This window comes from Camelina sativa, chromosome 12, assembly GCF_030686135.1.
Source record: "Camelina sativa cultivar CO46 ecotype springtype chromosome 12, ASM3068613v1".
Lineage (NCBI taxonomy): Eukaryota > Viridiplantae > Streptophyta > Magnoliopsida > Brassicales > Brassicaceae > Camelina > Camelina sativa.
In genome coordinates, this window is record NC_141891.1 from 30403560 (window position 1) to 30429527 (window position 25968).

A 25968-nucleotide genomic window follows, 5' to 3' on the forward strand; every position below is an offset into this window, starting at 1 on the left:
CAATAAAAACTCAAGGTTTAGGCCTGTGAGTAAAGGAAAGTCCAAAAATTGAGAGCAAATGACGCCAGGAGCGTGAGTCTATCGCCTAGAGGTGACCTTCTATAGATCGGTCAGAGGAGTGCGGGCCGTGGAGACGGTTGCACGGGAGTCCTTGGCTGTTGGTTGTTCGAGATTCGAGGACGAATCTAGATTAGTGGGGGAGAATTGTAACACCCGCAAACCAAATTGTGCGTTTTGGGTGAGGGTGTCGATCGACACCAAGGGGGTGTCGGTCGACACCATTGATTTTCTGGTTTGACCAGATTGAGTTTTTAATCGTTTTGGTTCGGGTTGGTTTTAGGAAACCATTGAACTGGGTTATTTAAGTGGGTTTCGACGCAAGAAGGGTTTTGGAAGTTTATTTTGTCGCCGCTTTGTTGTTTTTGAGAGAAAGGAGAGAAAGGCATTGTTCTTGAGCTTTTGAGAGAGATTGGTGAGATTCCTGGCTGTTTTTGAGAGTTTTGGAGCTGGGAAGGATCTAGAAGCTTGCTAGGAGGGTTGGATTTGTTGCTATTGGTCTTAATCTTCCTGCAAAGAGGTGAGTGCATGACCATGGCTTATCTAAGCCTTTGATTCCTTGTTCTTGCTTGTTTGATGCTTGTTTGTGTGTTTTTCTTGCTGGGATTGGTTGCTACAGGTTCCTACGGATGTATAAGGCTTGGGTTTCGAGTATTGGACGATTTGGTGGAGTTTGGGAGCGAGATTTGACTCTCGGCTTCGAGCGGATCACGGTTGCAGAGGGAGTGTCGATCGACACCACTTGGTGTCGGTCGACACCAGTGAAGCAAGTATCGATCGACACTGTGGGGTAGTGTCGGTCGACACAAAGAACCAGTGTCGATCGACACTTGGCTGGTGTCGGTCGACACCTCCCTTCCAGCGAGTTGATGTTCGTTTTCCTGGTTTGTGTGCTTTGTTTTGTTGATTGTTTGGAACTTGAAATCACTGTTGCTTGTGTGTATAGCCCAATAGATGTGAGGATTGCCTCACTGAGTGTTTATCAAATACTCATGCATCTCAATTTGTGTTTGTGGTGCAGGTAAAGGCAAAGTGTGATCGTGGAATCAAGGCGATGAAGAGGAGGATGTTCTAGTGGTTCGCTTGGTTGTCTGGCTTCTGTTAGGTTGCTAGAGTTGAGTTGTAGAATGTTATTTAGGATTGGTGGTTCTCTGGTTTATGTTGTTTGGATCATTAGATTATGATTTGTATTTAATGTTGGTTATGTTGGAATATCGGTTATTTATATTTATTGGTTATTACTGGATGTTGGTATTGTTATTCCGCTGTTGATTGTGGTTGTGGTTAGGTGGCTAGTTGGTATGGGACCATTAGTTGTAGTTTATTTAATTATATTATATTTCTATATTTATTATTTATTTTTATTTTTTTTAAAAAGGTCGGTCCTTTCAACCATCGTCCATTCCCTGATAAAAAATAATATATATATATATATATATATATACATATATTATATAAAATGTGGGATCTAAAATTTTAAATTAATATATGAATACTATTTACCTGATTAGAATTAGGGAAACTTGGTGTGTTTGTCGAAGGTGGATTTGGTATGTTCTTAAAAGCTGAAGCAAAACTTGTAGCCCATGCTCTTGCCTAGATTAGTTTGATATATTAAATGAAAAACTAGCACTATATTAATACCTGACTAAGAGTGGAAGTACCAATTATTTGTTGACTAAGGTAGTCAGTCCACTAACTTGGTCGGATAGTTCATTCACTTGTGTCTTAAGCCCAATGACCATTTTAGAATTTTCTATCTCTGCACTAGTTGTAATTGAGCGTCTCACTAATTTTGAAGGTGTGGGTCCACGACAAACACAACGTACTCGTCCTGAATGCTCTGGACCAAACACTTGAGCAAATTCATCATCCAAACTAGCTGTGACATTGTTTATCCTCTATGGATTTTGACTCATCAAAGTTGTAAGTGATTCCTAGAAAAAACAACCAAATATATAAAAATGTCATAATTAACTTGTGAACACTAAAACTATAAAAGCACATTTTTAAACTAATCCTATGTGGTTGACAGATAAAAAAACTAACCGCGTGTGTTTTTGCCTCCTCTCTTACAAAGCTTCCATCAAGCTTCATGCGAGACTGAACGAAAATTTCTGCTCGATATGGAGTGTTTCCCGTCTTCATTTTCTTTGTAAAAAATACATGCATAAACAATATACACTACATTAATATTAATATACTACACAAGTTTTACTACACAAATAAATTACTTACAATCTCATCTCTTTTCCTTGAAAAGCTCTTTCTTCCAAATACATGAGGCATGGTATGTTTCTTTTGGTTCCTTGTATTCCGCTCTTGCATTTTCTGAAAACTCACCATATTAAAAAAAAATTTACTTGCATTTGATATAGACTCAATCAAGTACAACTAAATATGGAACAAATATATAATACCTTCCACTTTTGGTCAAACCTCGTGTAAGCCAAATTATACCATTGTTCTTCAAGAACATTAATGGGTTTATTCGCCACTGTTTCGACCATAGTATCTCTTTTGTGATCTCTCCAAAGACATAGTTTCACATCCTTACATCTGCTACATAGTGCACTCATCACATAATTTATTTCTCATAGTGGGATCATCAAACAAGAATTTAGACTGAAATAACAGCACATACAACTAATCAATAGAGATCAAACTAAAATATTATCTCAAAACATTGTTTAATTAAAAAAGAATCAATAGAGATCACTAGATGGAAGAAGTTACCTGAATTACATCCCACGCCTTATTTTTTGTGTGATGACTAACCAACCTCCAATCATTGTAGTCATGGGGAACAAATTCAAATAATTGATTAATTGGCCTAACCATGATCCAAGTAAACCACCAGAGTCTCCGATTGACTGTACGTTTTCGTCGAAATGCACAATCACTTTGATGTTTTGAAATTTCCATACTTCTTTAGATGTCACCATTTTGCTGTCAATGTTTTCATCCGTATCTTGTTCATGAACACATATAACATAATTAGTTTGATTAATATATAGTGATAAAATTAACAATGAAGGAAAATATAAATATAAACATATTTAAAGTCTCTCATCTACAAATATGATCCTAGGGATAACTCACCGTTTAAACAACAAATTAAATTAAAAAAAAAAAACTCTTTAGCTTTGATCGAAAACTTGAAATTATTAACAGATCCAAGAGCTATATATAAATGATTTAATAAAAAATAAAGTTCAGTGTTAATCAGATTTACCTATGACTTGTACTTTCCATTTGAAGCTTTTACATTCAGAAGCAAGTGGAGGAGGCATCGTGTAATCAGTTTCCAACTGTGATAAATCTTCAGGTGCTTGTGTCTCTGAATCCAACATCAATCGTAAACTAAAAATAAAATAAAAAACTTGTTAGACACTATAGAATATGTATCTAAGCGGGATCTAGAAAAAAAAAACAAGTTAACTCTAATGATAGAAGAAACAAGTTAACCCTCTGTCCAGTTTTGCACCTTTGGCTGTGCGCAGTTGGAGCCAGGTGTCACGAGTCGAGAATTTTTTCTTTGGACCAGATTTGTGTCGCCACAAATGTACATCAGTTGTTTTAGGCATCCTCTTAGCCGTGACAGTAGTAATCAGCCTTTCCACTACATTGAGAGAATCTACTCTATGCCGCCAGACTCGATGGTGTAACATAGCTGATTCAACAATATCATGTTTTGAAATCCCAAGATCAATAAAGCCTCGGTCTCCAAACGAATCATGCAGTCGACCCATTGGAGACCAACTATCGTACCAAAAAGAGGTAGAGCTGCCATTTTTTATGTCTTTGTTGTGAAACTGCTTTGCTAACCCCCCGTAGCTTGAGCAGCTTACGCCACATCCAAGACCCCTGAAGAGGTGATCACCCAACGTCCCAAAAGGAAGATTGACAAATAAGATATGTGTGCACCCACTGACTCCATAGGGAATTCGTAGAGAGCAATCTCCAAATAAGTTTAAGACCACACACAGTTTTAACCTCCTTCAGCGGTCGCAAGCCTAGACCACCTTCACAGAAAGGCAAGCAAACAACATCCCAAGCCACTTTTGCATTATGTGTTTTCAAGTCTGGACCACTCCACAGGAAAGCCAAACATAAATTGTTAATCTCCTTCAGACAACTGCTTGGCAACCGAAAAGCAGAGGACCAGAAGTTTGTGATGCTAATGAGTACAGATTTGATGAGCTGAAGCCAGCCTCCATACGATAGAAACCGACCCGTCCATGAGCTTATTCTGTTTCGAATCTTCTCAAGAAGCAGCTGATAGTCACCCCTAGACATAGCTTTGGTGAGAAGTGACAGTCCAAGGTATCTAACAGGAAGAGTGCCAATCTCGAAAGAGAAAGTTGATTGTATTTCTGTCTGTAGATCTGGAGAGATCCCAGCCATATAAAGTGTAGACTTTTTTAAGCTTATCTTCAATCCTAAAAACTGAGCAAAGTCATCCAAAATCTGTATAATCCCTTCTACTAATCGTTTTGTACCCTCAGCAAAAACCATGAGGTCGTCTGCAAAACAAAGGTGAGTGAGAAGTAGATTATGGCATCGAGGGTGATAACCGAATCTATTCTCTATTGCTGCCTTGTTAATCAGGGGGGAAAGGACGTTCATGCAGAGGACGAACAGATATGGAGAGAGGGAACAGCCCTGCATCAATCCACGGGCACTACCAAAAAAAACCCGCTAACTCACCATTTACCTGAACTGAGAAGGTTGCCGTGGAGATACATAGTCTTATCCAGTTGATAAAGATTTCAGGAAAACCTAAAGCCTGGAGTGTATTGAGCAAGAAAGACCATTGCACGGAGTCAAAAGCTTTGGAGATGTCAATCTGCATGGCACAGCGTGGAGATATGTTTTCTTTGTGATAGTCTTTAACCAGTTCAGATGCTAGAAGGACATTTTCCATGAGGAGCCTGTCTTTCGCAAAAGCTGTTTGATTCGAAGAGACGATCTCCGGGAGCAGAACCTTGAGGCGATTTGCAAGAATCTTAGAGATCACTTTATATATGACGTTGCAACATGAGATGGGACAGTAGTCTTTCATAACCCGGGCATCAAGTTTTTTAGGAATCAAACCAAGAATGGTGGTGTTAATACCCTTGGGGAGAAAGCCTTTGTGGAAGAAAGATTGTATTGCAACCGTAAAATCTTTCCCCAATACAGGCCAAGCTTGCTTAAAGAACTCACTGGTATAACCATCTGGCCCTGGACTCTTATTTGCAGGCATCGAGAAGAGGACCTTCCTGATCTCTTCATCCGACACATCCTGAGTTAACATAGCACTATTATGCTCACTACAACGAAATGGAAACAGGGATTCGAGAGTTTCAACCGTGACTCCCTCATAGTCACTCGAAGCAAGTCCAAGAAAGATTGAGAAGAAACTTGCCGCTTCATGTTTGATATCAGATTGAGTAGTGGCTATAGTTCCATCCTCGCATTTTATCTCACGTATGGAATTTGTATGTTCTCGAAGCTTGGCAGCATTGTGAAAAACATGATTGTTCTGGTCTCTAACCTGGAGCCAATGTAGTTTGGACCGCTGCTTCATGAGACCTTCCTCGAGCTCTGAGAGTTGTAGCCAATGTGCATAAGCTTCTGCCTCATCCTGCACTGCATCAATCGTAGGATGAGCTAAAGTTGCGACTTGTTTGGCACATAGATCAGTGTGTGCTTCCCGCGTTCGCTTCACCGAATCCCCTGTTTTAGACCCTTTAACTTTTTTGTGAACTGGAACATTGCAGTGGTTGAGATAAACAAAAGAGCAGTGTCATCCCATAACGACTTTACAAGAGGCAGAAACTCCGGCATAAGAGCGACAGAATTTACAAACTTGAAAGGCCGTTTCAGAGCAGGTGTTCCCACATCAAACTGGATACGGCTACGGAGATGGTCAGAGCAACCTCTAGATTCATATACACAGTAGGAACGTGGGAACCGGTGTAGCCACACATCGTTGATAAGGACCCGGTCTAGTTTTCTACAGATTAAACCATCATCGCGTTTATTACACCACGTGAATAAAGGAGCCTGAGCCCCCATATCCGACAAGTTACAGTGGGTCGCAACTGTTTGAAACTCGTACATACCCGGAGATAAAGTAGCCGTAGGGTAACCAGAATGCTCATCTCCACTCAAGATCTCATTGAAATCCCCCATAATGATCCATGGTTTATTCTGAAAAAGCTGCGAGTCCTTATGATGACACATATCTTCCCACAGACTTCTTCTTTCCTCAACCAAATTTTTTGCATAAACAAAAGAACAGAAAAATTCCTCTGATTCACCTTCCAACAGAATTGAACAAGTGACGATTTGATCACTTTTGAAAACCGGAGTTAAGCGGATAGTAGGTCGCCAGAGCACCCAAATACGACCTAACCGGTGATATTCATAATTAGACAGAAAAGACCAGTTACTGAAAACGGAAGATACGAGTCGAGCTGCTTTATTTTCCTTGACTATTGTCTCTAAGAGGCAACCAAATAGCATCTCCTTATTACTTGTCCATTCACGGACCACGGAATGTTTAATAGTTTTATTGAATCCCCGCACATTCCATGATAAACTCATCATTTAAAAAGTACAGTGAGGAAGCCTCTGCTTTGAAGCAACAAAGGTGTTAACCTTAGTTGCCTGAGTTGAAACTTCCGCTCATTCTTTCTGCTTACGTTGAGTAATTCTGGCCGATGGGGGACGTCTGCCCCGACCATTGTCATTTGTGGCATTAGTCGTGTGTGACGCAGTTTGTAGCATACTATCCTCAGAGGTCACACCCAAACTGTTGTCAGTGTTGACAGTTGACGGTTTTCCAACAACTTCAGTGACACCTTCCTCAACAATTTCCCCTTCCTCATCATCCTCATTAACACTAAGAACAACAAACTTGGATGCTGAGACTATGGGAGGTTTAGTTGATTGCTGAGCTGCAGACTTACCAGGGCTACGACTCATTTTTGAGGGAGACACTACAAACCATTCATCAGACGCAACAGACTGGCCGACTGGCGAGTGTACCTCATCTACCAAACCATTTGTATTCTCTATCAAAACAAAACCCGAGTCAGATAGCACCGGTGGTACAACATTTGTCGTATCCTCTTTTTCAAGCATAGTAGCAGAGGCCAAACCGGAGGACCGCTCCTCTTGCACTGGGGGTGGACTCACCTCCATAGGTTTGTCAACACCACAGCGAGCTGCCAAATGTCCCCATTTCTCACATGGGGGGCAACGAGGAGGCAACCAGGGGTAATGAAAATCAACCGAAAAATCAGAACCATTTTTTGAATAGGAGATACTGATTGGTGGAACCTTAGATAGATCCGCATTAACAAAAACTTTTGCAACATCAAAATTTGAACAAGTTCCAGTCTCAGGATGTAACCTGACGGGAGAGCCCACTGCACTAGCAATAAAACTCAACCCCGCCCAAGAGAACAAATGCATCGGAACCTTCTTTAAATGGACCCAAAGGGGAATAAATCTTTCTTCAGGTTGTTCTTTCTCAGTAATTGGGGACCACCACGAGACTACCATCGAAACCTCAGCAATATTCCACATACCCCGCTTAAGAATCCTAGCCCTGAGAATAGGGTCAGAAACCCTAAACCGCAAAATAGTGGCATTAACTTCATAGACATCTATCTTGGAAGAGACAGTCCCCTGTTTCCAAATCTTGTTCAAAATCATGTGGACTTTGCCAACATGAGGAGCAGTATCAAGAAACTTTCCAAGGAGGAAATCCTCCCAGAGCGGCGTAGAGTTAGCAAGAACGTCATCGGGGATCTCCACTGAAGCTTTCCCCTCTGAAGTAGTGATAGCAACATCAAATTTTCATAGAACTTTCTTATTCTGAACCATTGAAACCCATGATTCCTTCTTCATCGGACTAGACATCCCCCAAGGACTCTCCACGGAGTACAACATCCCAAAACCGTGCAGCCTACCGGCGCCGGGAAGCAAACTTTGCCAACACGAAAAGCAAAACCCTAATCGCCCAAATTTTTGCCTCCATAGCAAAACGCAGCGTTTTTCAATTTTGTGTTCTGAGCTACAAGTTTTGCTTCAGCTTTTAAGAACATACCAAATCCACCTTCGACAAACACACCAAATTTCCCTAATCCTAATCAGGTAAATAGTATTCATATATTAATTTAAAATTTTAGATGCCACATTTTATATAATATATATATATATATATATTATTCTTTATCAGGGAATGGACGATGGTGCCAATGGATATTCAAACAGTGGAAACAACATTAGAGATATATGATCACAGAATGGACAATGGTGCCAATGGACTTAGTTTTACAATGTTTTTTTAGCTGCTTTGCTTTATTTATGTTTCACGGATTTGCAAGATGGATGATTTATGTTATTTATTTTCTAGTTTATGTTTAATATATGGATTTTTATTTAATTATTTTTGGTTTAAATTTTTTAATTTGTAATCTTTTATAAATCAATTAAATAAGCTATTCTGAAATTAAAATTCAATTATTAATATGAAAATAATAATATTCGAATTAGTTTTTTAACAAAATCAATTATTAGAATTATTTATGAAAACTGACATGAAGTTACCATCAATTATGTACAAATGATGATAATATCTAGGTATTATGCCCGAGGAGATTATCACGGGCATAATCTAGCCTAGATTATCTAGGTAATATCTAGGTATTAATATCTAGGTATTATCTAGGTATTATGCCCGAGAAGATCTATAACACGGATAATTTTATTTTAATTATCTGTGTTAGAAACGTGTGATCACCTGTTCTTCTCTTGCTCTTTTGTCTCGGGGGTGTGGTCGGCTATTGCAAAGGGGCTGTTTAAGGCTCACTTTTCTACGGTCTGGTCTGCTGTAATGACTTACCTCTCGCTCCCTAATCTCCCCGTGTTGAAGGTTTCCTCCTCATGTATGTCTTTCAAGTGGTGGTGTATACTATTTGGCGTGAACGTAATGGCAGAAGACATGGTGACCCGCCACACTCTGCTACATATTTAGTCGGCTGGATTGATCGGCAAGTTCGGGACCAGCTCCTGGCGATTGGATGTACGGGCGATTGGCGATACGATGAGGCATTTCAAATGTGGCTACAAGTGTGTTCTTAGGATTCTTTTATAGCTAAACTCTGTTTTCAATCTACTCTTTTTCAGCTCAAAACTTTAGCTAATGCTGCACTAGTTGTACTACTGTAATTTTTTCTTTGAATATAATTTAATATTAGATTAAAAAAAAAAAAAAAAAAACTTCTATCATATATATGAACGTGTTTTAGATAATTATGTGAATTATATTGTACATTTGAACGAACACCTCCTCTCTCTTAGAATTTTATAATATCACATTGACATTATATTAGATTGTTAATTAAGAATCAACCACGTCTACAGAATCTGAATTAACATACATCTTTGCACTTATACAAAAAAAGAAGGTAGAAATACTTTTAATATCGTAAGAATTTTTGAGATTAGGAGTAAAGCTTTGAGTGAAGTGATTTGAGATTTAGCTAGGTACACAACTTTATTCTCCAATACAAACTATACAAGAAAGAAAAAGAAAAAAAAAAACTCAATTTTCTAAAGTCTCAGGTTGGTTCAACCAATCAAGGTCACTCTTTGGGAGCACTTTCACTTCCTGCACTTTCTCCAGAATCACATTAATCCTCCACAACACAGCTTTACTTTCCTCACTCATGCCTTTGATTGCATAGAGCCTCCAAACCAAACCCTTAACGAATCTATAGTCATTACTAGTGTAACAGTCAAACTGTCTCTCCACAATTCTTTCCATATCTATGAAAGCTCTCCTCACAAGATCAACTTCCATTCCTCTTTCCACAAGCTCTTTCACTGCATCAATCATCTTATATGCAATCACCTTCAAGTGTTCAGCGTGACTTGACACCTCTATCAAGTGAATTGCTGCACAGAAGGCACCTGTAAACGCCAAGACCCAGCAATTGTTATCTTCCAACAACAACTCTCTTGGTGTGTTCAGGTTACTGTGAATCTCTGGAAGAAGACTATTAATAGCATGAATCACAAACTCTTTATCATCGATCCTCATTGTTAAACACTGGAAGATATAAACCGTCTGCCTGAACAACCTTTTGCATTCTGTAGCAATGTAGTCCCATATACCGAACCAGTTGTCGTTTTGGTAAGTAGACAACTCATATAAAACATGGAACACAACCTGGCTGAGAATCTTGAACGTGCTCTCGGGAATTCTTACTTCTGCAAGGCAAGAAATGAGCAACGGCTGGAGCTCTCTGATATCTGAAACGCTTATTTCCTCTGTCCCGGAATTGTGATCACAAAGCAACTCGTAGAGTCTTATGCAAGCTATCTCTCTCGACCTGTTATCAATCTCAGTCAATGCGATCAGTCTCATGACTTCCACTGCAGATAAAGCCTCCAAATGGTTGTACACTACTTCACAATCAGAATCTACTCCAACACGAGATGGACTGAGTTTGAAAGCTGGACTGTACACAAAGTTGTCAAGTTTTGTGACCATCTGATATATCTTCTTGGCAAATTCCTTAGTATCTGTTCCAGTCTCTGAGATCCTGAAAGCAAACTCTGCCACAAACCTGCATTGATCACTATTCCATTTAAACTTGCTGGCATCTTTCGCCAAGAACTTCTTTAGAGATTGAAGCCCTCTTTGAAGAAACTCTTCTTCCATCCCACTCAACACAACCTCATAAGCAGATTTCAAAACAATGTGAAGTATATCTCTTGTCAGATCAAATCTCATTTCAGAATGCATAAGCTGAATCCCCATTTTAACAGCAGATTTCAAAGCCAAAACCCATTCTTCAACTCCATCTTCAACAGGATGAAGCAAAACCTTGTAGACTTTATCAAGAAACCTCTGTAAAAAACGGTGAACGAATCCACCGTAGAGTGATGATGGTAACTTGATGAAGACGTTAAAAGCCCAAATCGGATCTTGATGAGAAAGTATGTGTAATATACAGTCACTCATCTCTTCCCACACCTCAACTTTATCAGCTACCAAAGAAATGATGACTCTTACAATCTCTGCGTCAGATCTTTTAGGATTTTGAATTGTCAAGCAAGAAATTAGAAGAGGTTTGATCTCATGGAGAGAGACGAGAGAGAGTTCGAACCGATGAGCTTTCACAGTTTCAGAAAGAAGATCGATGGATCGGAGTCTGACGACGTCATTGGGGTAGAACCTATAGATCTTGAGAAGCTTTAGGGTTAAGCAGTTTGGGAAAACAGAGACGCAGAAGTCGTACAGAGCTCGAGCTGATTTGTATTCGTTGGATTCTTGAGGCTTGTTATAGAGTTGTTCGACGATCGCCGCTAAGGCCTCGTTGCTTGGAGTCGCAAGGATAGTCCTCGCAAGAATAGTTCTCCTCCCTTCCATAGGATTCGAAGATTCCCTCATTGCACTTTCTCGGGAAACGGATTCTGATTTTTTTGTTTTCTTCCCAGAAAAAATTGGGTTTAACTAGGTTGAAGAAGACTTTGTAATTGTAACTGTGTGCGCTTATTTTATTTGATCCGAAACTTAATATAAACCGGACTTTACCGGAGTTTAGGTGAAATCATTCGGTTTGATTTTAATTAACTCCAAAAATATCCAAATCATACTCGACGTAAAATCAAACCTTACTTGTATTTGGAAAAGTATCAAATTGGTATAGTATGTATATGTGCATTGCGTCAAGTGGTTTGGCCTTACAACTCTGAAAAAAAGATACATCATTTTACCCAAACCAGTGAGAAACTTGTAACAAAAGCAACTATCTGATATCATGATTGGTTCATCAACAAGATCTTGACATTGTAAATTTATTGTTTTTCTTCTTTCGTCTTTGTCAAATTATTAAAAAAGAGCTGCAAATATGACGATATTAGCGTCGTTGAACTTTATGAGACTAACTCTCTCATCAAGTCCGATGTTTTAGACTCTTGGCATTTGATCTGTGTAAAAAAGAAGTTGTCAAAGCATTAAGGGTCATATAATCATATTTGGGGAATTTGATTTAAAAGGACATTTTTTCTTCAGTTTGTCCCATTATGTCTTCTACGTTAAATTTGTCATTATGCCTAAATTATCCTTTAAAAAATGAAACTAACTTTTAAGCAATTTTAAAATTTCAGTCACCTAAAAACAAATTCTAGAAATAAGAAAGAAGTTGCCATAAGGTGTTTTTGATGAAAATTTGGTGTTTTAACATTGAAAAAAAATTATTCTGCAATATTTAGAATACATTTTCTACTAATTGTATATATTCTGAAGATATTAGATTATAAATTCTACATACTATACATGTTCTAAATAATGTATATTACAATTTCTTCGCACTCTACTTGTTCTGAAAACTTTAGAATAAATATATCTTCTAAAACTTTTAGAAGTCGGATTTTGTATGTGTTCTACAGAAATTAGAATATATATTCTACACATAACTCTATATTCTACAAATTTTAGAATTTGTTTTCTTCACTTTATACATATTCTACTGAAGTTAGAATATGGAATCTACATTTTATCATGTGTCCTGCAAAAATTAGAACACTAATTCTACACTTTACTCTATGTTCTCCATAATTTAGAAACTGAATCCGAAATTTAAGGAAACAAAATATTTACGTAATCCCTAAATTATGCTAATCATATATATTCTTAAGATTACGTTCTAACATCTTTAGAAAACGTGTTCTGAAAACATTAAACATTTTTAATCGATTTTGTTAAAAGTTTTTCAACATTTTCCTACGCTTGTGAGAGAAGCTACCGGAGTCGTCGATTCTCACCGGTGGGAGAAGCTACCGGAGTCGTCGATTCTAGCCGGTGGGTTACAAAAGGGTGTCGATATCTCCTGAGAGAGAGAAAGTAATGTCAAGATTTTTTATTTTTGGTAGGCGAGTAATGTCGAGATTTTGTAAAAAGAAATGAGGAATGGATTAAAAAAAAGAAGTATTTTTTTGATTAAATTTAGGAAATATACAAAAAAGAAGAAATACAGAAAAATGAAATTTTGGTTTTTTCTACAATTAAGAGTTTAATTGAGTTATTAAGGGTATAATTGAGTTTTTCTGTATTCTATAATTTAGAAAAAATGTCCTTTTAAATCAATTTCCCTGTATTTTATAACCACGATGTCTGGACAACATTATTATGCTTTCGAAAATTTCCACCTCGTTTTCTCACCTCTACAAAATTGATCTTACTATACATCTATTCCGAAATCAAAGAGCTTACATGGGAAAAAGAACTATACCGTACTAGAGCATTTTTTTGCTAGGTTATCGGCACTTCCAACAAACTTTCTAATTCAACCATTTGTGGATTTGAATATACGTTCAAATTTTTTTATTTCAAATGAAAATTTATAATTTTTTTTAATAATTAGTAGTACATACGATTTAGATTTAGTTTATGCTTTTAAGATCCGATTTGGGCTTTCAACGTCTTCTTTACTAAAAAAAAAACAAAAAGTCTGTGACGTATACTCTCGGCCGTTGATATTATTTTTTAGGCGATAGTTATGAAAAAGTTACTACCATGTTAGTGGACATGATATGCAAGGCAAGGGTGTACACTAGGGGTAGTTTGATGGTAATCTCAAAACCCTTCAAAGACCAAAAGTTCTACAGTGTTCTTGAAGATTTGAAAGCCAGAGGTTGAAATGTTCTCTTAGCACAACCTGATTATATGGCCACATTTGGAAACCTGCATATGGCCTGCTAATAAAAGCCTAATAGATGGAGGAGGTATCCTCAAATCATGATGCTGTATACCAGTCTCGCTTGTATAATGCTTGTTTGTATGATGACTTATTTATGTAAACTACAGTAAAATAAAAAAAACTTCACTACTGAGATTTGTCTTTGAACTTTATGTATGGAAGCAAATCCAAAAGAAACTGCACACATTTAATTTAACAATATGATCAACGCGGTGCGATGGAGGGAATGACGCCACTGACGAGTTGGTTAGCTGTGAAGTCAGAGAAGTTAGTATAACTGCCTCTTGTGGAAGCAGCACCGAAGCCTGACATTCCTGAAGCAGAGGATTGAACTGAAGGGCTTGAAAATGGCTTATCTTCTTTTGGAAGCATCCCGTAGAGGTTCTCCAGCTCCCTCACAATTTCCAGCATCGTCGGACGCGCTTCTGGGTTGTCCTGACAACATCTGATGGCTAGTTCCATGAATCTCTTCACACATTCCTCCGAGTACTGCCCCATGCTCCCGTCTATCACTGACATCATCATCCCAGCTTCGCACGCTTCATTCACCTCCCGGACGATGTTTCTTCCGTGTGAGATGGGACGCATTCCCGTTAGAATTTCAAGAAAGACAATGCCGAGGCTGTATACGTCACTCTTCTCCGTTAGCCTGTGGCTCAAGTAATACTCTGGATCCACATATCCCTGTATATATATTAGGTTTCAAGAATTAGTCTCCTTCCTTAAGAGATTAAAAACAGAGGATTTTGGAACAAAAAAAAACATACAGGGGTGCCTTTGACAATGGTAGTTACGTGATCCCTTTGCACTCCACCACCATCTAGTGCAATGAGCTTTGAGATCCCAAAGTCTGCAACTTTAGGGTTGAGCTTGCTGTCTAAAAGAATGTTGCTAGGTTTGATGTCTCGGTGGATGATTGGTGGGTCAGCTTCTGTGTGCAGATACAGAATCCCCCTAGCAGACCCGAGTGCTATTCCCAGTCTCAGCCCAAAACTCAGTGGCTGTCTGAACCTCGCTGTATTTTGACACATTCATCTATCAAAAATCATCCCATTAACACTTTTTATATATATACAAGACAAGGAAGGAAACTTACCAGATAGTGCATCTTGAAGAGAGCCGTTGGGCATGTACTCATATACCAACATCTGAATATTAGACATAACAAATCAACACAAAGACAATCTTGAAAAATTTGTAAATGTTAAGAAGAGACTCACCTGTTCTTTTTTCTGGTCGCAGTAGCCAAGCAAAGAAACAAGGTTTCGGTGATGTAGACGGGAGAGCAACTCGATCTCTGTGAAGAACTCTTGTTGACCTTGCAGAGAACCTTGCTCTGCACGTTTGACCGCTACAACCAGTCCACCTGGTAAATGGCCTTTGTAGACCTTCCCATAGCCTCCTCTGCCAATCTGAGAAAGATCACTGAAACTGCTTGTGGCTGAATCAAGTTCCGCGAAATTGTAACCCTTCACGCTCTCCATGTTCATTGGAGATTTTGGAACTAGGTCAAGGAGGATGGCATTAGACATTTGTTAAAGAAAAAAAAACTCAAAACAGAGAGACTGACTTAGTTTTCACTTACTGTGATGTTCTCGTTCCATGTCAACCTCTTTAGTTTTCCTCTTTTGTTTGCTTCTTCTAATAAAGAAGATCAAAGCTAGAGAGGACAATACAAGGAAGAAAGCAATGGCTCCTACAATGATTCCAACTTTGCCACCTTTGCTCGTTCCCGATTGTTTAGGGAATTTGATAGTAACTACAACATGCAAAAGTAAAATAAATACATACGCTTTATTGTTCACAATGACGAGTATAAGATATGTGTATTACCGTCTTTGTAAGCACCAGTGTCGATATTGATAATCTCGTAGGGGCCAAGAGAATCATCAGTATCCAAAGTAAAAGTTGCAAAGAAGTCCACAATACGTTGAACCTCAGTAGTGTTGAATTTACTGTTTAATTCACTGTACTCAGGATAAATCTTCATATTCATGGCTAGCCTTGGACCGGATTGCCATGAGAATAAGTCAATTGATATCTGATAAGGGTTTATGCCGAGATTGTTTGGGGAGGCCACATCAAGAATGTATGAGACTCTGTAAGGTCTAAAGTCAGAGAAACTTGGACTCCTAAGCCGAAGTGCAATGCCGAGTGGTGCAGCGCAGAAGCACGCAACTGGAGCACCAACCACGTAATCGTAGTTTTCGCTTAAAGGACACGACTGGCGTTTGCAGTCTCCTCCATTAGTTTTGTCCTCCGACGAAGAAGTTCCAGGAGATTCCACTTCTACCGTTGAGATGCCGCAGAGATCAGCTAGCTTTCCTCCATTTACATTTGTACAAACTGGGTTTCCATATAGCCTGCTCATCAAAAACAGAGTGCTCTCATTACTCTACCCACATCTTTAATCATTTGTTTAGTTTGTTCTTTTATTAAAACATAATCTTACTTGACTGTGACATTCGAAGGAGGGTTTAGAATAACGCTTGACACATTTGAAAACTTGTTGTTCCTCAAATCCCTACAAGTTGTTCAAATCAAAATTAATAAAACATTACTAGTCTTGTTTGAAAAATATTGGACTCCTCTGTTTTGTAAATATGCGTGACTTACAAGGTAAGTTTCTCCAACGTGTTGAAGCTCCTATTCACCCATATCACAGGAATCTCTCCGCTCAAGTTGTTGTCCTGCACTTGCCTGAAATTTTTTATAGACAAAACTCTTGTCTTTGTTTTTGTTTTCTTCCTTCAAACTAAGAAATGAGAAGAGCAAAAGAGGGTCTTATTACAGTCTCTGTAACCGAGGAAGGCCTGAAAAATTTGAAGGGATGGATCCGTTGAGCATATTGTTGTACAGGTTACTGCATACAATAAACAAGTTCAGTTCCAAGTTTGTCAACAACACTGTAACATTCCATTTTCTTGGCTTCGTCACTTACATAGTTGTAATGTTTGCAGAGAACTTGTTCTTGGGAATTTCTCCTGTGAGTTTATTGGAAGAAATATCTCTGAAGCATCAACAGTAAAACATACAGCCTCAGAGACTATTTTAATATGGATTGCTATAATGGTTTCTTCTTGTTAAAGTAACTCACAAGTAATAGAGAAACGGTGATTGGCTCAAATCAGGTATTGGTCCTTTTAATTTGCAGTTTCTGAGACTCCTGTGTTATGTTGTGACCAACAAAATCAGTACGCCACAAGGAAAAAAGAGAAGTATTTTACTAAGTTCTGTTTCTTACAGTTTGACAAGATGTGGTATCGATCCGTAAGAAGAGGGTATCTCAGTGTCATCAAAGTTGTTACCGTCCAATTGTCTGTAAATGAAGAAGCAAACTTAGTCTGAATGTGGAGAATATTTAGTTATCTTCAATAAGAAGTTAAAGACACAAAAAAGGTTGTTACAGAATTCTCAAGCTTGGCATCTGAGAGAGCTCTGGTGGAAGGTTTCCAGTTAGCTTGTTATTGTCCATCAAGCTGTACAAGTCAAGCCACACAACAAAGCCCTAATGATCCGATTTTCTTTTATAAGATAAACAAATTATAATGTAACCTAGAAACTTACAAGTGCAAAACATCGGTTAAGGAAGAGTACTCGGGCGGAATCTGACCCGTGATTGAGTTGTTGTTCATGTGACTATCAAAGAAAGTTAAAGTGATGTCAGAAGGGTATGAAGGAAGAAGAGAGAAGATAAGTAGGAGAGATGGAGATCTCTCACAAATGCTTTAGTTTTTTCAGATTTGCCAAGGATGTTGGAAGTTCTCCACTAATTTCATTGTAGTCTATCTGAAGGATTAAGAGATTGGAAAGAGAACCGAGTTCTTGAGGCAAAGGTCCTGTCAGTTGATTTCCACTTAGTAGCCTGCAAAAAGAGAAGAACGTAAAAGCTTTTCCAATGATGCGTTAATGAAGGAGACATGTTGATGAAAAAATGATCAAGGCTACTTACAAGAAGATGAGATGAGTCAAGTTTCCTAGTTCTGGTGGAACCTGACCAGTGAGATCGTTCCACATGAAGTTCCTGTGATCAAGAAATATATAAAAGAGAGATGTTGATATATAGTTTCATTGCAAAACCAGAGCTCAGACGAAAACACAGGACTTACAATATGGTGAGATTTGATAGCAAGCCGAGTTCAGGTGCCAGTTGTCCGGTGAGGTTCATGTTTAGCAACCGCCTGCATCATTTGATCAAACCATTTATATGACATCCCTAAGGTTTGGTTTAGGAGTTTAAAACAATAGAAGATAGTTTACAAGTCCAAACGTACAACTCTTTAACATGAAGAAAGCCATCAGAAGGATCAGGGATGCAGATGACACCGGTCCAATTAGAAGCGCATGGATCCGTCTTTGTCCAGTCTTGAAGATGATTCATAGGGTCCTTCAGTTTCCGGTGAACATACTGCAGAGCACTAACTGCAACAACAACAACAAAAACCATCATTAGCATCACTTATCACTGTCACATATAGACGCTTCTCAGAGAAATATAGAGGACCGTACCATCAGTCGGATGAGTGATCTGTTGGGCATCCAGCAAAGACAAGCAACAAGAAGACAACACCAAAATGAATCCAACTACACCCATCATCTCTTTCATCTTCTGTTCTAATATGTTCTAATAACAGATCAAAATATGTTTTGCCTAGTGATGACCTTGAAAATGCTGAGAAAAAGTCATAAGCTTAGAGAATGAGAATACAACACAAATAATGAGCACTATATATGGAAGTTCAAGCAACAACGAGTTTTAAAAAAACTAAATGGAACTATCACTAACGCCTACTTGGTGGTGTTTTTGCCATATTAAAATGTGATAAATGAGCGGTGGACGCGGTTAAAAGACAATTAACGGTTTTTTCCAAGTCTCCTCCTCCCTTTGGATTGGAGGAATAGAATCAGAATATAGCTGACTTCTTCTGTGTTCATGCAAGTTACTACTGCTTACTTCTTCTCTTTTTATGAAAAATTCAAACCTTATAAAACAGAGACAATTCAACGGACATAACCTCAACCAATTCCACCTCTAACCATTAACATTAGTTTAATTCTTGTAAGTTATAACCAACTTGCCTTTCTTATCTGGGGAGTAAATGTCAAACACACATCTTTATATATAGGGACACACAGGCTACAATTTATTTTCTTCTCTTGAAAGACAAGAGTTTTACTAATTAGGGGTCATTTGAATGTAGAACTGAACCAATTTTGACTTGTTCAGAAAAAAATCAGGAAAAACTCGGAACTATGTTGATTTATTCAGAAAAATTGGTATGTATTGACAAGTTTTGTATGATATAATTATTTTGTGGATAATTATGAAGATTGAGATTAATCAAGGGAAGCAAGAGAATCTCCAATAAGAACACACCAAACAGATATTGGACTTGACAAAAGGTGTTTTTATAAGCTTGTTGAGTGATGTATTAGTGATTAACAATCTAATATTTTAAAAAGGATTCATTGACTCTGTCCTAATGCCATTTTTTGCTGCAAGTGGATAGATCTTGCCCTGACAAGGTTATCATTTCGTAAATCATCAAGTCATATGTTTATAAAGCATTACTGTAGTATAAACAAGTGGATTAAACAAGAACCAGTAGTAGTAGTCCATAGAAGTTACCTCTTTATAGAAATAATCTGGCTGAAATTTGTAGCCAGGTAGGAGCCGTCTTACATCTCTTTTATCTGAAATATTGTTTTTTTTTTTAAATTTCTTTTCAATATATCCTACTATATTAATTGAGAAGTACAAATATGAAACTAACTTTAAAATGTGTAAAAAATTACATTCAATTATCATTAGAAAAATTTAATTAAAATAAGATTAATCAATTAATTAAATAAATATAATTAATTAAAAATAAAAAAGCTGACAGATCAAATATAAAAAAAAAATCTATTCAAATCAAAACTAATTTGTACTTGAAAAAAGAAAAAATTAACTGCTAATATAATAGAGTTTTTTTTTTCTTTAATTTTACATAGTCATGCTATTGATTTTAAATAATTATTAGTTTTAAAACAATATTTTCTCTCTCTGATAAATTATGGACGAAAATTACAAAATATTTTTTTTAAATATAAACAAATCAGAATTTCAAAAACTAAGATTTTATATTCAAATAGTCAATATAATTAGTTTTAATGACAAGATTAATATTTTGTTAAAATATCAAATTATGATTCTCACATCATATTTATTTTATTTTATTTACAAATTGTTTGGAATTTTATGTAATACTTATGATTAATAAAATGCAGATTTTTTTCTACATATGTTGTGATTTGAACTTTTAAAAACAATGATATATTACTCGATATATGAAAATAAAATGTGTGTTTTAATTTTCACATTGGCGGATTGGTAAAACTAAATTTATATAGCTGATAAATTAATAAATTTTATTTGTTCATAACTGTAAATTAAAATTACTACTTCATATTTCACAAAATAATGATGCAAATACAACAAACAAACAATACAAAGCTGTAATATATATAAGTCAAAAATAAAATACTATAATATTCTATTAGTATTCAAAAAACATATATAGATTTACAGAACAATTAAAAATAAATATTATCTCAAACAAATTTTTTTTAAAATATAACATTAACTTTATTATTTTATTATAATTTTTTTAAAAATGTTGATCCGTGCTTTAAGCACGGGATATTGCCTAGTTTATCATTAATTTTTTTTGATTCAATAGATAATTATATAAATATCGTTATCATATTTATTTTCTTTAAGATTTAAGCTAGTAGGATACATAGTTTTTTCTTCATGCAAGGGTGGCTCAATTTTCTCCAATGCAATACTTCAGCAAAGATGCTCATAACTACGAGCATAAAAACCAGCTACGAGCATGAAGGAAAATCTTTTTTTGTTTTTTTGTCTTTTTTTTTTCTCTCTATTTGCTGAAGTATTGCATCTATTTGCTCATAACTACGATAACAATGTAACAATATAACTACGGCTGACTGTAACAATTTGTTTCAATTTATTACAATATAAACTGTAACTAAAGGAGCTACGTGTTGTAAAAAAATCTGTAACAAACTTGCAACAAAATCGTCTTGTAGCTATCGGTTTGATTCATAAATTATTTGAAATGTTAGTTTGGCTCGTTAGTCGCCTTATGATGCAAGGTTTAATATGTTGCGCCAAATGGAAAACAAAACTATCAAACAGGAAGCAGAGTTTTAAAGTGGAAATACAGCAGAGTTTGAACCAAAAGATTACAGAACAGAGTTTAGAACAAAAGACTGTAGATCAGAGTTTTAAACCGAAATAGAAAGCAGAACAAAAGACCCCAGTACAGAGCAGAGATATTAAACAAAAGACTATGCTCAGAGTATTAAAACAAACGAGCAGGGGTTAAAGAAAGCTGTTATTGAGTGTTCATCAGTTGATGGCACTACCGTGATATGCATCACCGTCATCGTCTTCTGGTTCATGAGTGTCATCCGGCACATTAGTTGGATGACTGAAATGGATGTCATCATCTTCAGGGTCCCTGTTGTTGGCTTGACTTGGGCTGGTCACTGATGCACTTGTACCATTAGTTGGTTGAGCCGTTGGGAAAGAGTGTGAGCCACCTGCAGACATATATTGCTTCATAAATTCCACAACACCTGCCAGTTGCTCTTGAAGAGATGCGAGCTGACGTTCAAGAGAGATCCTTTCCACTGCACCAGTTGAGCTTTCTCCACGCTCACGGATGTAGTTTCTGCCCCCAAGACCGAAGATCCTCCCATTCTGAGATGGTACCACCTAAAGAAAAAAGTGTTGTTAATATCTTTGCTCATAAACATCAATATGTGTCTCATAAACACCCACTTTTAACTCGAGCAAACAAGCGAAGCTGAGTGATATGTCTATATTTTGTCTCTGCTAAGTATGTTTTTGTCACGCATCTAGTTAGGATAACTAATTTTTTTGCATGAATTTCTACTCTCTTTTGTACACTTTTCATATTTAGGTAGTTCTTGCATTATCTTCGCATACCTCGTGCATTTTGGAGTATCACTACAAGAAATATGTGTATTCTTAGCACACGAAAAATGCTATTATATCGTTTTAATAGTGATTTCATAAACGGTGTCTTTACCGGAGCTATCTTAGAGGGTACACATACAATAGCGTTTTTTTCCAATGCTATTGTTTGTGTCTCTGTAATAGCGCTATGTTATTGTTATATTAAAATTATTAGTAACGTTTTTTATGTGCCATATTATAATCAATAGTAGCAAAATATTTGTACTATTGTTTTGTCAACTATAGATATGTATTGTTGATATAATATATTTTATTCTAGCACAAAAATTACATTGTAATTCAGTTTAATAAAGTATGAATTTATTTAAAAAAAAAAATATTAAATAAATTATCCAAAACCTACATACCATATCTTAGACTACAACAAGTCATCAAACCAAGTATTATACAATATTTACTACATACCATCGAAAAAAGTTCATGAACAGACGTTAAAAGCTTCAAGAACTCCAACTTGCTTCTTAAATATAACCTTCTCCTTCGCCTTCTTGAAGTCCTCCAGCTTCAGGAACTCCAACTTGCTTCTTAAATATAACCCATTCTTACTCAAGAGTCACGACCTGTCTTCTTGTGGTCCTCACTCATGCAAGTTCCCAACAAAGAGATTTAACAAGTCAAAGATTAGAAAATACATAAACAGATCATATCCTAAAGCTCATCACGTAATCAGCTTCAACCTGCAACTAAGCAACACAAACTCATGAAGAAGAAGTATTAATAGCCTAAATATACAGAAAATGATACAGCAAAGTGATATGCTATTAGAGAGCTTGTTTTGAGTACCTTCGGTGACTTTGGTGACACAGAGTTGAGCCGAGTTGAGCCTTGAGTTCTTTAAGCCACCTACTGCCCCAATAACCTTATAAACACATCAAAAGTTAAAGAGTCTGACACGACACTAAGGCAAATATACACTAACACGTACCATGGAGCTTGTAGTTACACCGGCATAACCAGCAATACAAGACTCAACCAAAATAGCTGACACTTGATCTGAGAGAAACCCACCAAAGAAAAAAATCAATCAAGGTAGACATAAATCCATTAACAAACTCATGACTTGAAATTGAAACCTATGAAAACCTGCAACAAATAAGAGAACACAAATTCAATCACAAGTCAACAACGAGACTAATAATAGATAGAAACACTCGCCAAACAGACTAATATTTTGACTTTGATGACTTTGATCAAGGAAAGAAAATTACCTATTTTCTTCCACCTCTTCCCCTTAAACTTGTCAACAGCTCGTCTAAGTGTCTCATCCTGAATAGCGATGGAAACAAATTACATGCCACAATAAGAATAGCCTCATCATTTCATTCATGTAAACAGTAAATCCATATGCATATAAGATACATTATCGAATGAGGTCGCTCTACACATCAATTAAATTATGAAACCGAAGAACAGGAAATTAGAAACAAAAAAGTAACCACTAACCACCTCAAGAGTTCAACCACCTTTAGCTCGTCTCATAGGGCCACTAGTCCTCCTGCAAGGTCCAAGATTTGAGAATGAGTTAGGTGCTAACGGTTGCTTATTCTCCATACATTGAATCTCAATTTGCAACTCAGTTATCTCCTCTCCCACACCACCCAGAAAAACAGAAGCCAAATATAATAAATCGGTGATGAAATCACCAAGCAAAAAAAAGTCAATTCTTTCCAGCTATTAAGACCCCCGTGTTCTGATTCAGAAATAGCCATGAACTCACACCACAATGGAGGAATCGAGAAGTTACCTTGATAGCTTCAATGACATATTCAACTTGGAACAGCTTTCCTTCGGGAGAAAAAGTGTTAACTCCTCTGTCATAGTCGGTCCTTGCACAACAACAAAATCAGAAACCACATATAAGGCAAAACCACGATTGAAGTGAAGGAAGAAATTTTCGGTGAACCCAGAAGCAGAAGAAGATAGATTTGGTTTAAGATCGAGATACCTAGTGAGAAAAATCTTCTTCGGTGATTTCGATCTGTAAAACCTCTTGCAGTCCTTTGCTCAATAGACTCAAAACCGTAGAAGAAGAATAACATATCTAAGTAACCCTAATTCCAAACCCAGATTCAAAGGGGGAAAGAGAGAGAGAAACAACAAACCTTCTCCGACGAGATGAAATTGACATTTTAATGAGAAGGTGAGAGCTTCGGAGAGTAAAGGAAGAGCTAAAGGAGAACAACAACGAAGAATTTGGGTTGTAAGAAACGGATCTGGGTATGCAATGCTTATCTCTCGTCTCACTCATGGCTGCTTAGCAAAAACCTTGGCTTCTCCCTACTCTTAACCCTAGAGAGGAAGAAGAAGTGTGAAGGAGATGAGGAAGAGAAAAGAAGAAAATAAAACGATTCAGGTTTTCGTTGGTTTAGAAATTTTTTTTTCTTTTTTTTTTTTTTTTTTTTTTTTTTTTTTGACTCTGGAGCTTCTATGTGTGGGGAAAGACTGAATTTTAGTCAATTTTTATTAAGTGTCGGCGGAAAGAGTGATTTTTGATTCCCGCTTACATATTTTTAGGTGTAGCGTTTTAAAAGCGCTATTATATAGATTTATTTATAGAAATTTATCAACGATAACACTTGTGAAAACTGCGCTATGCTTTTCTGCTATCAATGCTCATATTTCTTGTAGTGTATTTCAGGTATTTAGGAGACTTTGGAGCCAGGCTGTCTCGAGTCGTGCCGTCACTCCGTCATCACACATCCGCTCGAGTCGCGCCATCACTCCGTCGTCGACTGCCGTTTGAGCCGACGTCATCACTCACTCGAGCCACTTCTCGTTCGCACATGTCAGGAAGACGTTCCATCTTACACGCTTCAGGAGATTCTCAAACCGACTCTTCATCTTGTCGTTTTAAGTTTTAGGGATTTTATGTCTTTACTATAAATACATTTTGTTAAGTCTCCGCGACAACATCTTAGTTTTTATATCGTTTTTATTTTGTAAGGTTTCCCTAGCCACCAAGAACCGTTCCCAGACTTTGTATTCAGATATCTTTTGATACATTGAGTATTTGCATTTGATTTCTTCTACAAACTTGTTTATCTTATTTTTACCTATCTAAGAATGCTTGTTTCAATGTTTTCTGAGTCTGTGTTGTTGATGATGATTTCCGGATCTGAGTAGTGCATTAGTTCTTGAGGATGGGATAGATTAGGTGGAGGATCTTAGGATGTAGGGTATTTAAGCTTGATTTATATGATTCCCTTCTAGACTAGAGTTAGAATTACTAGTTTCTCTCTGATCAATTGAAACTAGGTTCGAGACATTTCCACACCCAAAAGGTGTTCGATGAAATGCCTGACCAACTAGTGCCAGAGACTTACGTTCCTAGCCTAAGAGATTAGTTGTCTAGGATGTTTGTTGACATGAATGAACTTGTTTGTCATGCCTGCCCGACCACGTTTTTCTAGCGAGAGCTAGGTATGGAAGTGGTTGAGTCTGAGTAGCTTTTACCAAGAGATTAGATTAGCTAAGTTGATGTTCATTGTTTAGGGATAGATTGCTTGTGGCATGTTAAACACTCTGTAGACTAGGATACTCCACCGACATCAATTACTCCCATCCTTAGGACTTTTATCTTTCTGATTTTTATTACATTCCCGAGACTATTTCGTTCCTCGTTTTCTTATAGTTCATGCTTAGACTTGTTTAAGTTTCTATTCATTTCCGCTTCTTGTCATGCAATCTTGTTTCTAGTTCTGTAACTCATTTTCGTTTTGCATTTTGACCATTCTAGGATTGTTAGACAAACACTCTTCTTGAATTGGCTTGACTTGTAATTGCTTGATTGCATCTCGATTGTTAGCAACATTCCATTTGGATTGACACCTTAAGTACTACAACTACATAAGGTTAATTGAACCTGCTAGGATAAGACACACAAAAATCCTAGTATCAATTTGGCGCTGTTGCCATTTGGGATTCGTTTTGTTACATTTGAGATTTCAAGTTTTGCAAGATTAAGTTCTGTTACACTTATCATTCTGAGTACTGACTTGTTTTGGTTGTTTGCTTGTTTGTTTTGCATCTCAGGAACCTGTTGATTGCAGCATTGCATGCACACCAGATCAA

At 37.1% G+C, this 25968-nt stretch overlaps 2 protein-coding genes, 1 long non-coding RNA gene and 2 pseudogenes across 16 annotated transcripts; all 5 read right to left on the reverse strand.

The window, feature by feature from the left end:
* Window positions 1-1533: 1533 nt before the first annotated feature.
* On the reverse strand, window positions 1534-3809 carry LOC147931125 (uncharacterized; annotated as a pseudogene).
* A 2923-nt stretch (window positions 3810-6732) lies between these two features.
* Window positions 6733-7974, reverse strand: LOC104733854 (uncharacterized; annotated as a pseudogene).
* Window positions 7975-9576: 1602 nt separating this feature from the next.
* On the reverse strand, window positions 9577-11542 carry LOC104733855 (uncharacterized). Its single transcript, XM_010453394.3, has one exon. The coding sequence runs from the start codon at window positions 11513-11515 to the stop codon at window positions 9662-9664; it is 1854 nt and encodes a 617-aa protein (XP_010451696.3). The 5' UTR covers window positions 11516-11542; the 3' UTR covers window positions 9577-9661.
* Window positions 11543-13933: 2391 nt separating this feature from the next.
* On the reverse strand, window positions 13934-18526 carry LOC104732629 (putative LRR receptor-like serine/threonine-protein kinase At5g37450). The gene is made up of 19 exons (XM_019233819.2): window positions 18336-18526; window positions 18101-18248; window positions 17936-18007; window positions 17779-17850; window positions 17548-17691; window positions 17394-17465; window positions 17234-17305; window positions 17071-17145; window positions 16924-16992; window positions 16768-16836; window positions 16618-16689; window positions 16443-16526; window positions 16279-16350; window positions 15660-16189; window positions 15412-15585; window positions 15047-15330; window positions 14923-14974; window positions 14594-14841; window positions 13934-14510 (listed from the first exon to the last, which is right to left on the reverse strand). The coding sequence occupies exons 1-19, from the start codon at window positions 18430-18432 to the stop codon at window positions 14031-14033; spliced, it is 2886 nt and encodes a 961-aa protein (XP_019089364.2). The 5' UTR covers window positions 18433-18526; the 3' UTR covers window positions 13934-14030.
* Window positions 18527-21020: 2494 nt separating this feature from the next.
* LOC104732630 (uncharacterized) lies at window positions 21021-23984 on the reverse strand. Of its 14 annotated transcripts, XR_015574603.1 has the most exons (8): window positions 23843-23984; window positions 23642-23723; window positions 23344-23392; window positions 23120-23163; window positions 22823-22890; window positions 22681-22756; window positions 22303-22580; window positions 21021-21612 (listed from the first exon to the last, which is right to left on the reverse strand). It is a non-coding gene; the product is annotated as an uncharacterized LOC104732630 (long non-coding RNA). The 14 variants fall into 14 exon arrangements; XR_015574601.1 differs by lacking the exon at window positions 21021-21612 and having other exon boundaries at window positions 22181-22574; XR_015574602.1 differs by lacking the exon at window positions 21021-21612 and having other exon boundaries at window positions 22181-22574; window positions 22681-22740; window positions 23106-23163.
* Window positions 23985-25968: the final 1984 nt, after the last annotated feature.